Source organism: Elaeis guineensis, chromosome 13 (genome assembly GCF_000442705.2).
Source record: "Elaeis guineensis isolate ETL-2024a chromosome 13, EG11, whole genome shotgun sequence".
Taxonomy (NCBI): domain Eukaryota; kingdom Viridiplantae; phylum Streptophyta; class Magnoliopsida; order Arecales; family Arecaceae; genus Elaeis; species Elaeis guineensis.
This window is the reverse complement of record NC_026005.2, coordinates 18,801,083-18,812,366: the sequence shown is the minus strand read 5'-3', so window position 1 is coordinate 18,812,366 and position 11,284 is coordinate 18,801,083. Positions and strand designations below refer to the sequence as shown.

General features: G+C 41.7%; 1 protein-coding gene across 2 annotated transcripts; it reads left to right on the top strand.

Annotated features, from left to right (window-relative positions):
* Nucleotides 1–5,020: 5,020 nt before the first annotated feature.
* LOC105056337 (large ribosomal subunit protein mL43) lies at nucleotides 5,021–9,367 on the top strand. 2 transcript variants are annotated; one of them, XM_073247926.1, is made up of 5 exons: nucleotides 5,050–5,212; nucleotides 5,330–5,448; nucleotides 6,886–6,996; nucleotides 8,389–8,495; nucleotides 8,981–9,367. In XM_073247926.1, exons 3-5 carry the CDS (start codon nucleotides 6,917–6,919, stop codon nucleotides 9,151–9,153), a joined length of 360 nt encoding a protein of 119 aa, XP_073104027.1. In that variant the 5' UTR covers nucleotides 5,050–5,212; nucleotides 5,330–5,448; nucleotides 6,886–6,916; the 3' UTR covers nucleotides 9,154–9,367. The 2 variants fall into 2 exon arrangements, with proteins under 2 accessions (XP_010936801.1, XP_073104027.1); XM_010938499.4 differs by lacking the exon at nucleotides 5,330–5,448 and having other exon boundaries at nucleotides 5,021–5,212.
* Nucleotides 9,368–11,284: the final 1,917 nt, after the last annotated feature.

The window sequence follows — 11,284 nt, the reverse complement described above, 5'->3', positions numbered from 1 at the left end:
GATTTTTTTCTAATCATCTATTTTAAGATGGATAGTAGTGATCTGTTTATCAACAACTAGTCTTGTGCATGGTGCGATAAATAATATAAAATTTAGGTGCAGTCCATAAACAAAAAAAATTAGTGAGTCCCACCTTATATCCTTTCTTTCTTCTTTCTCTTTCCTCCTTACGACAAGGCACTATCCCTTCCCACTGGAGGTTGGTGTGTGGTGGTGGGGTGGTAAGCGGTAGCCTCGAACGACGGAGGAGGAGGAAGAAGGGGGTAGAGAGGTGGCTCCTGGAAGACGAGAGACGGAGGAAGATGAGGAGGAAGGTGATGGTAGGCCCAAGCGACGTAGGAGAAGGAGGAAGGGGGTGGGGAAGCGATCAACGACGGTGGGGAGATGAGCAACAGGCTCAATCGATGGAGAGGCTAGTAGTTACAGCGAGGAGGAGGAGAATGGGTGGTAGCGGCGGCTTGCTTGAGTAGCAAAGAGGTGCATGGAGGAGGAGTAAAGAGGACGGTTGTAGTGGTGGGCCCAAGTGACGGAGAAATGAGTGGTGTGTAGCGATGGGGCCGAGCACCAAAGAGGTGGGTGGAGGAGGAGTCGGCATGCGGTGGCGGGGAGATGAGCGATGAGAAGGCGAGCAGTGGGGTGGCCATGAAGAAGCTGTGGGTGGTGCCATGAAGAAGCTGTGGGTGTTGCCACGGGGTGGGGGGGTGGCGATAGGAGGCGAGCGAAGAGGGAGGAGGAGGGTGGGGGGCGGCGATGGGAGGTGGGTGGCGGCCAGAAGAAACGAAGAAGAAGAAGCAAAATAATTAAAAATAATAAAATATTATTTTTTAAAAAAATAAAATAAATAATAATAGTATAATATCTTAAATGCCCTTGACAGTAAAATAATATTATGGAGCACTATAGCAAGACTCTTCTTTTATATTTATTGGACCTATGCAACTTTCTAACTACTTTTTCTCATCTCCAGAAGTTGGAAATGGTTAGGTTGCGTTTGGTGCATCGTCAGTCAATCTTAGAAGATAACGTTGATTGCCTTGAGGATAGATTGCCATCATTAATTTGCCAGTAATATTAATTACTGTATTTGGTACATACATGTAATATTATAGTAGAATTACTGAAAATCTTAATTGACATGTTTGATATGACAATCAGATTGTCGTTAATGTGAAATCAAACTTTCAAAACATTCCAATAATTTTGTCATGGTGCTTCTCTTTTTTTTTTTGGTGAAAAGTAACGAGGTCATGTGGATGTGGTGGTGGTGCGAAGAAATGACAGGCCAAAGGGTGTGGGGAACTGCGGGCATTGGAGGGGTGGGGAAAAGGCGGGCATGTGTGGAGTTGTGGGGGTGGTGGGGACGGGTGTGGAGTCATCATGGGGGGAGAGGGTGGGGGATAAGGGCGGAGGAGTCATGGACAGACAAAGGTAAATGAGTTTTGTGTAATTTTTTTGAAGGATAATTTTGTCCAAAATTTTTATTGTAATATTGTCAAAAAAATGGTAATCTGAATAGCCATCTTTTTCTAAGACAATCTGGATTATCATTCAAAAAGCATACCAAATGCAGTCATCTAAAATATCATATTAAATTACCAGCAATCTGCACAGATTACCGGCTACCAAATGCAACCTTAATGATGTATAATAAATCATGGAAGGCAAACATTGAGGACCCATTTGGTTCATGAAAGGTGGAGGAGGGAAGATAATTCTTGAGTAATAGAGAGGAGTTTTCTTATTTGGTTGGAGTTTTAAGATAAGAGATAATAGAAAAAACTCTTCTCATGAAAAGATACTTTCCATATTTTATGGAAAGTAAAAATCCATAGAGGAGGTGGGTTTTGGGACTTTCCATGGGAATAGATGATTCTTTTTTTTTTTTCAAAAATATCTTTTTAAGATCCGAGACTAAAATTCTAATATTTATAATATATTAATATTATTTTAATATTTATACTAATATAATATTTTTATTAATATTAATATAGTATTTATTTTAATATTTATATCTATATTAATAAAAATTATTATATTATAATATTAATATAATATTAATATATACATATTAGTAATATATTAATATAATAAATTATTATTGTTGGTGCAAAAATCTGCTTGCGCCGGAGAAGCTGGAGTCGGGGAAGCCGCGGTCGCCACCGGGACCTGCAAGGGAAGTCTAAACCGGAGGTGGGGTTGCTCCGGCAAGACCCTCCGACGCTCAAGTCAGTTCTCTGCCTCAACAAGAATGGAGTGCTCGAACAGAGAATTTAGCAGAGTTTTGAGATAAGAAATGAGCTTAGAGAATAACGTATCTGGATCCCCCCTTTTTATAGGTGGAGGAGGTAACGGATTGATGGTGACGTCTGTAACCGTCGGATCGTGGGCCGTCCGTAATCAGGAGAAATTTATTGCGAGAGGTAGTGGAGCGGAATCGTGGCCATCACCGTGGCTCGCCACGTGGAATCTGTTACGAGGGGTGGAGCAGCGTCCGTTGTCGTGACTTGCCAGCGGATGGGAGAATCGCCCGGTATCCGTCGCAGGAGGTGGAGCAGGTTCGTGGCCGTTATGGTGGCCTGCCAGGGGGTAGTGGAGCTGTGCGGAATCCGCCACAGGAAGTGGAGCAGAGCTGCGGTGGTTACTGCGGCCTGTCAGGGAATGATGGAGCTGCGCGGAATCCACCACAGGAAGTGGAGCAGGATCGCGGCCGTTATGGTGGCCTGCCAGGGGGCGCGGATCTGTTGATTGAAACTCGGCAGCGGTCGGAGCCCGGCCTCTATGGAGGTCCGGGAGAGGTCCTCCTGGCAGCTGGGGTCGTGGGTGGAGTCTGACTTCCGTAGGAGTCCGGGCGGAACCCTCTCGGAGCTGAAGTTGCGGGCGGAACCCGGCTCCCGTAGGAGTCCGGGCGGAGTCCTCTGCAATCAAAGTTAGAGGTGAAGTCCGGCTCCCGTAGGAGTCCGGACGGAGCTTACCAGCAGTTGATACTGAGAGCGGAGCCTGGCTCCCGTAGGAGTCCGGGCGGAGTTGTGCTGCAGTTGATGTCGGAGGCGGAGCCCGGCTCCCGTAGGAGTCCGGGCGGAGCCGTGCTGCAGTTGATGTCGAAGGCGGAGCCCGGCTCCCATAGGAGTCCGGGCGGAGTCCTCTGCAATCAAAGTTAAAGGTGAAGTCCGGCTCTCGTAGGAGTCCGGACGGAGCTTACCAGCAGTTGACACTGAGAGCGGAGCCTGGCTCTCGTAGGAGTCCGGGCGGAGCTGTGCTGCAGTTGATGTCGGAGGCGGAGCCCGGCTCCCGTAGGAGTCCGGGCGGAGCCGTGCTGCAGTTGATGTCGAAGGCGGAGCCCGGCTCCCGTAGGAGTCCGAGCGGAGTCCTCTGCAATCAAAGTTAAAGGTGAAGTCCGGCTCTCGTAGGAGTCCGGACGGAGCTTACTAGCAGTTGATACTGAGAGCGGAGCCTGGCTCCCGTAGGAGTCCGGGCGGAGCTGTGCTGCAGTTGATGTCGGAGGCGGAGCCCGGCTCCCGTAGGAGTCCGGGCGGAGCCGTGCTGCAGTTGATGTCGGAGGCAGAGCCCGGCTCCCGTAGGAGTCCGGGCGGAGCCGTGCTGCAGTTGATGTCGAAGGCGGAGCCCGGCTCCCGTAGGAGTCCGGGCGGAGCCGTGCTGCAGTTGATGTCGGAGGCGGAGCTCGGCTCCCGTAGGAGTTCGGGCGGAGCCGTGCTGCAGTTGATGTCGAAGGCGGAGCCCGGCTCCCGTAGGAGTCCGGGCGGAGTCCTCTGCAATCAAAGTTAAAGGTGAAGTCCGGCTCTCGTAGGAGTCCGGACGGAGCTTACCAGCAGTTGATACCGAGAGCGGAGCCTGGCTCCCGTAGGAGTCCGGGCGGAGCTGTACTGCAGTTGATACCGAGAGCGGAGCCTGGCTCCCGTAGGAGTCCGGGCGGAGCTGTACTGCAGTTGATGTCGGAGGCGGAGCCCGGCTCCCGTAGGAGTCCGGGCGGAGCCGTGCTGCAGTTGATGTCGGAGGCGGAGCCCGGCTCCCGTAGGAGTCCGGGCGGAGCCGTGCTGCAGTTGATGTCGAAGGCGGAGCCCGGCTCCCGTAGGAGTCCGGGCGGAGCCATGCTGTTCGTAGTCGATTCCGCCGAGGATTTCGGCTGTGGGTATTTTATACCCAACAATTATGATTTAATATTATATTATAATAATAAATATTATATTTATATTAATATAAATATAATATTATTATTTAAATAAAATTTGAGAGTAAAAAGGTATAATTTTATATCTATTAAAAATATAATAAAAATGTTATATAATTTTTTTAAAAAAATATATGTTCAATTAAATATGAGTTATTCTGTAATAAATTATTTTTTTTATGCTCAACCAAATATTCTAAAATTATATTTTTAAAAAGTAACTTTTTTAAGAAGTTAGGGTTGTTGTTCATCCGGTATCCGTTACTTGGATTGGATGGTAGTTTTCCTACAATGCACTTTTGCAAGTTAAAGAATTTAACTTTGGTTTGCATTCCACCTATAAACTTCAATACACATTTACAGCTGAAGTTCTACAGCTGCATTTGGAAGTTTTTGATTGCAAAAGTGAAATTTTCATCTTTTTTCTGATTTAAAACATTTAAAGTTTTTGAATTTTCAAGAGATGCTCAGTTATTAATTCATGAAGATGGGAAAAATAAAAAATGAAAATTTTTAAATGGAAAAATATGAAGGCATAAAATTGTGCTTGCACTAGAAAAGTCTAATTTTTTGATCTTAGAACTTTCTATAAGATCTCAGCCGCACAATCAAGCACCCAGTCGTGAAAAAGAATTTAGAAACCATGCTAACTCATTATCTTGGATTGTAGCACTGAAAGGCATAGCCATAAATATTCCATCAAAAACTATAATATTTTTGTTGTAAATGCCTAACAAAAACAGAAAAAAAAATGCAGAATTACTCATCTATCTATACAATCTATACAATACAATAAATGAGAGTCCAGGGCTCTCTTAGAACGCCACGTGTCGTGGTTTTTGTTTTTTCTTCAAACCCTTCTCGAGCGCTAACGAACGCCCACCTCCTGGCCGCCACCGCCTTGCAGAGCCCTCGCGAATGCCCACCTCTTCTCTACTCTCCTAGCTGTCACCCCCCGCTGGTCTCCGTCGTCGCCTTCCTCTCCATCATTACGGCGTCGGCCATCCCCTCTCCAATCTTCCTCAGGTGCGTTCTTTCCCACTGATCTCTTTAGCGGCAGTATTTTATTTTGGTTTTTCTTTTTCTTCAAACCCTTCTCAAGCCCTAGCGAACGCCCACCTCCTCGCCGCCACCGCCTTGCAGAGCCCTCGCGAATGCCCACCTCTTCCCTACTCTCCTAGCCGTCACCCCCCCGCTGGTCTCTGTCGTCGCCTTCCTCCCATCATTACGGCGTCGGCCATCCCCTCTCCAATCTTCGTCAGGTGCGTTCTTTCGTACAGATCTCTTTAACGCTGATCTCCTCTCTGCTCTCCTCGCCGCCACCTCCCACCGGTCTCCGCCGTGCTTCCCACATCTCCGAAAAAAAAAAAAAAATCTATGCGGAAAAGGTTTTGCTTTTTAATTTTTCCACCTTTCTTTTGTTTTCGTTGATTTTTTCTATATTTTTCGTTGTTTTTCGTCAGTATGGGATTGTGTGAATCCCAATCGTGTGGCACGCATAGAGATGTTTAGATCCGTGAGGGGGAGATTTGGAATGGCCATGAAGTTTAAATGATGAGTAAAGTGGTTTTTTCATTGTGGATTTGTGAAATTGTGTGAACTGAGAATGTGACTATACATTTTGTGTGAGAATTGAGAACCATAGGTTACATGATTGTATAAATCAATGAATTTATTTGTCTCAAAAAACAAACACTATGAATTTAATTATGGCAATGAGATATTAGAGAAAATTGAAAAAATTAATATAAATCACTGAATATTTTCTTTCTTTTTACTATATAATCATTCTATATATATATATATATATATTCACCCTCTAAACTTCTTCCAGCCACCGATGAACACAAAATAACTTGTATAACTAATTTCTCTGACCACTTTCCACCAAGCACATAACCAGGTGTTAATGGGTCGACGTCAGAGCTCTGAATCAAAAGTAAATTCGGATCCCTTCGAGGATTCTCTTCTTTTTCTAACTTATTTCAAGGAGTGTTGTATGATTTGGATGGTATCATTAGGGTTTTCGATTGGTTAGGTTTAGGGTTTAATGAGTCAATATCAAACTCTGGATGTTGAGGTGGAGAGGAGATGGACAGGATGGGATAGACAGAATGGGAATGGTGAGTAATGTTATATTTTATGATCATCCTTGGGGTTTGCTCTTTAATTAATTTATATGTACTGGAAAAATCTGAATAAAAAAACTTTATTCTCATCTGAAAGCTTGAAAATATGGTGTATAAATTGCGGTTTTTTCTTTTCTATTTTTTTTTTTTGAATCTGTATTATTTAGAAAAATCTTGCTAAATCCATGGATAGTAAACCTACTTCTTTCTTCGACACTGTTACATAGGAGCTAGAAAACCAATTTCATATATTCAGATCTTTGAGCTATTGAGTTGAGGACATGATAACAAGATTCAGTTACTCATGTAATGAGTCCTAAATTTATGCTGAAGGAATTTTATTCTTTTTTTGTGAATTATGGTAGACATAAAAGTTTTGTTAGTTGTAATAAAAGTAAAACTGGTGTAGTCACATATGACCTCTCATTTCACTTTTCAGCCTTATACACAATTTTTCAAGCTGATATTTAGAACTTTGTTAAAGAGCTGATGACTCTTTCACTATATACTGTCTCTCACGATACATTTTTTTTTTTTTTTTTGGTTTTTTTTTTTTTTTTCTTTTCCCAGTTAGCATCCTGGTGGATCAACTTGAAAATAAATGGCACTGCGAGGTGTTTGGCAACTTCAGAAACTGATAGTTAGCTACTGTGACTGGGGAGGAAGTAGCAGGGGGATCAGGTATAATCTTTGTATTCTTTGGTGCCATACATCGTACTGATAGGAAGCTCATAAAACTTTCTTTAGGTCTATCTGATCTGGAAGCTGATGTAATTCAGGGAGGTAGGTAATCCTAACTTGATAGACAAATATGAATTCTTGCGTAATTTGGGAGAAGAGTTTATTCGGTCATAGAATAGGCTAAAGACAAGGACACTCAAGTTGGGGGCTTGAGCCACATGTACCCTTCCTAATTCACTTCCTATTATTTGGAGGACTTAGTGTTTTATTTCTCCACATGTATGGTCTATTGTTTCTGTGTTTATGCGTCAAATTTTGTCATGCAGATCTTTCATTGTATGCATGAGGTTGTGTCTAGTGGTCTGATTTGTATACTCAACACACACATGTAGTGAAGGCAATGCAAGGACAGTCCAAGTATGCCTGCTTTGCAGTCCCATGGAATGTATTTTCTTTTTAAAGATCTATTGCTCCTAATGAAAGTGCATCTAGGTTGGTATCTGATACAGACCCTTCATATTCGCAAGTCAGAAATAGATCTTGCAGAATTATACTTGACCAGATTGGATCCAAATGGACTCAATCAGATGCAACAAAATTTAGCTTAAAAGACTAATTGTTGAATGGATATCAACACGAGGATAAGATTCAGACATGTACATGTCAAACTTGGCAAGAGAAAAAGGAGATACGTGGGTATGTGTGTGAGTGCATGTAGGTTGGTATCTGATACAGATCCATCCCAAACAGGTCACAAATAGATCTTGTAGAATTATACTTTACCAGATTGGATCCAAATGGACTCAATCAAACCCAACAAAATTTAGCTCAAAAGACTAATTGTTGAACGGATTTCGACATGAGGATAAGATTCAGACGTGTACAAGTCTAACTTGGCAAGAGAAAAAGGAGATAGGTGGATGTGTGTGTGTGTGTGAAAATTTCAAAAGACATAAAAGAAAACTTCACAAGATATTATTTGTTAAGGTCTTCCAATATACATGTTTCTCATCTAAACTTCCTATTTAGCTTAAGGATTATAGCAAAATGATAATTTGTAAGCTATTTTGTGGTGCATTCTTATCCTATCTCTACGGAAGAACAAAACCTAATTTTAAGCATTATTATAACATGTTAAACTAATTATTGGAGTCAACTCTCTACCAACTTCTAAAAGTTGAAGTTAATAAATTTTGATAAGTATCCATTTGTCTGATGTGTATTTGACTTGGATACTTATTAGATATCAATTCTTGGAGTTAGTTGTCAATGTCCATGTAACATGGACATTGGTTTGTGATGCTGGTGTTATCTCTTATTCCAAACATTTTAAGAAGGTCTTATGTCTTTGATTTAACCTCCCCAAATTTAATCAGAAACATGGAATGCCAGGGCTTTTATGGAAACTCATCTGCCGACATTTAAGGAAAAGAATCCACATCTAGAGGTGGTAACAGAGCTTATTCGTGGTCAGCACCCTCATTTGAAGGGCCTCTATAGTAAGATCTCTTTCTTTCTTTGGTTTTTTTTGAGTACTTATACACATGTCACATTTACTTGAGTATGAACTGAAATACCTTTTAAACTGATTATGCAACTGAGTGGAACGCCCAGTTTTTGAGTTTTTATGTATTTTTATTAGAAAGAAAGTGATGGACTATTATACTTACCATTAAAGCAAAGAGAAGTTTTTCATGATAAGTTTTTTGCAATATTCGCTGAATGATGCTTGGCGCATTGAGAGGTTTTTTGCGAAACTAACTACATGAGCACTAAAAAATATTCTTGTTTGTATATTCAATGTACCATGTGGTTCGTATCATGTAGTTATTCACATGGAATACTACTTTCATCTGGATCAATATGGTTCACGGTCAATACAATCTTTGCTACTCAGTGGGATGATTGGCCCGAAAACACTATTTTTCTGGTGTAAGAATAAGAATAAGATATATTCTCAATAAATGGTTTTATCAATGTGCAGAGAATCATAACCAGCGGGTGATCTGTGTCAAAAATACGACACCAGAGGACATACTATTGCATGCAAGCAGGCTAAGGAATGCTTTGGGAAGGAAGGTCGTGAAGCTTAGGACGAGGCATGTCACCAAGCACCCAAGTGTTCAAGGCACATGGGCAACTGCGCTAAAATTTTGAGTCAAGACAACCAAGTTTCTCTTAGGTGTTGCTGCTTTTATGCATGTCAACGGCATGCTCCTTTGAGTCGGTTCCGAAGCGACAAACTGACTTTGTGATCGCTGGATGACAAAGCATTCTATACCCGATGCATAACTTGTCAATCAAAAGAACTTGCAGTTTATCTGTTATCTTTTATGTATGTGTTTCAAGCCATTTGGTTTCATTTTACTGACATCCAAACTTGTCAGGAACTTCTCTGTACTGGTGGACGTTAAAGAATACCAAGGGATGTGGATACTTTAGCACTTGGCAGGTTCAGATGGATCATTAGCATGGCATATGAGCATATAGATTGCTGTTGAGTTTTCATCCACGGGGGTGCTGCTACTGCCCAACCGTGGGTTCTCCAATATTTGCAAAGTTTCAGGGACACAAGCAGTTTCAGGGACACAAGCAGCCTCAGAAGGCAGAATATAAGCATTAAAACTCTGGCACTGCATTTTTTCTGCTCTCCATGTTTGGATTATGTTTTTGGTAACTGGCAAAAATCATTGGTAGATCATAGAAAATAGGGATATCCCAGTTTACAAAAAGGGCATTTGGTGGGTTGATAAGCCGATAACAAATGCCTGTTTTGGTGTTCCAGATTCCCCAGGCTGTTTATCAACCAGTGAGAAGCCACAGTAAAAACGCAAAAATTTCAAGTTTAGACTACTTGCTTAGGTATAACTGATACAAATGGAGATAGGTCGCGCAGCACAACTAAACAGACATGGCTAATGGACGAATCTAATGGTTTTCAAAATGCGGACACATGCAAAGTTACAACTTGATTCATTGATCATGATACACCTGGCAACTTGATTCATTAATCATGACGTAGACCCTGCAAGTTGATTCATTAATCATGATGTAGGCCTTTGCAACTTGAGCCATTAATCGTTGCGTAGACCTTGAAGCATTGCAGCAGAGACCGAGTAATCAGATCTAAGAGACTAAGGGGACCTGACAAGAACTAGTCAAAATTCTGATTTAGCTACTTCTCATGACTCAATGGTGCGTTCATGGGATCTGGGTCCGAATCCTATACCCGGAGCTTTTAGGGTCAAACTAGGAGATAACATGATAACGAGTAATGAATGCTACAAGCCCCGCCCCATTCACCCGCTTGAAACCGCGGCTCAAACCAGGGCGGAGGGAGTTTAGGATGATCCAAGGCATCCGTCGACGTGTGATTGGTACTCTGAAAAAAAAAAATAAAAGAAAATAATATGATGAATGGTCTCACCCACGTGTGATGGTTGCCATGTGGTTGGTGGCCTCGGTCAAACTCCAGAATGCCACGTGGCATTCTACTATCATCGTTCTTGCATGTGGGCCAACTTTTGAATTGTAGACTTTGGCAAGGATTTGTTATTCGGCTGCAGAATAACTCGGACAATTAATTGATAAATTATTAGTTAAAACTGTCCTATCACATATAATTTGAATCATTTAATAAAAAATTATTATATCATTCAAAAAAATTTTTTTTTTTTTTCATTCAAATCAGAAAATTGCTGGTGATTAAAGTAAATTTTTTGTCATTCAAAAGTTCCAATCAATTTGGATAGAAATATATATATTTTTAATAATAAATGATATGATAATTTTTTTGGAATGATTTAAGACGTGCATAACAGAACGATTCTAACTAATAATCTCTCTGAATAATTAGCTCATGTTGACATACATCATATGGGTCTTGCTATTATTTTTGTGGCAAATGAGTAGGCATGTTCGTGCTTCATAAAATCTATTTTTGGTGATTAAAAGAAACATCCCGAATGATACTGACATAGTGTTTTTTCTTTTTTTTTGATTAAATAAAAGATATTAGCGATTGGAAGGTAAGCTCTTTATGGCTTGGCCCCCCTGGTGCATTGCCGTGTGATAGCTTGGGCTTGTGGAGGAAAGACAAGCTCCAACCATGCTACCGTGTTAAAGCCGTCACATGGTCGGGGAATTAGAAATAAGATCTGTTAATAATAAAATAATAGGTACCTTATACAATCAAAATAGTGGAAAGTACGGAAGCTAAGTACCATGCATGTTCTTATAAAAGCCACATGCCTTGGGTTTACGCTCGCTCGCTCGCTCTCTGTGCGCG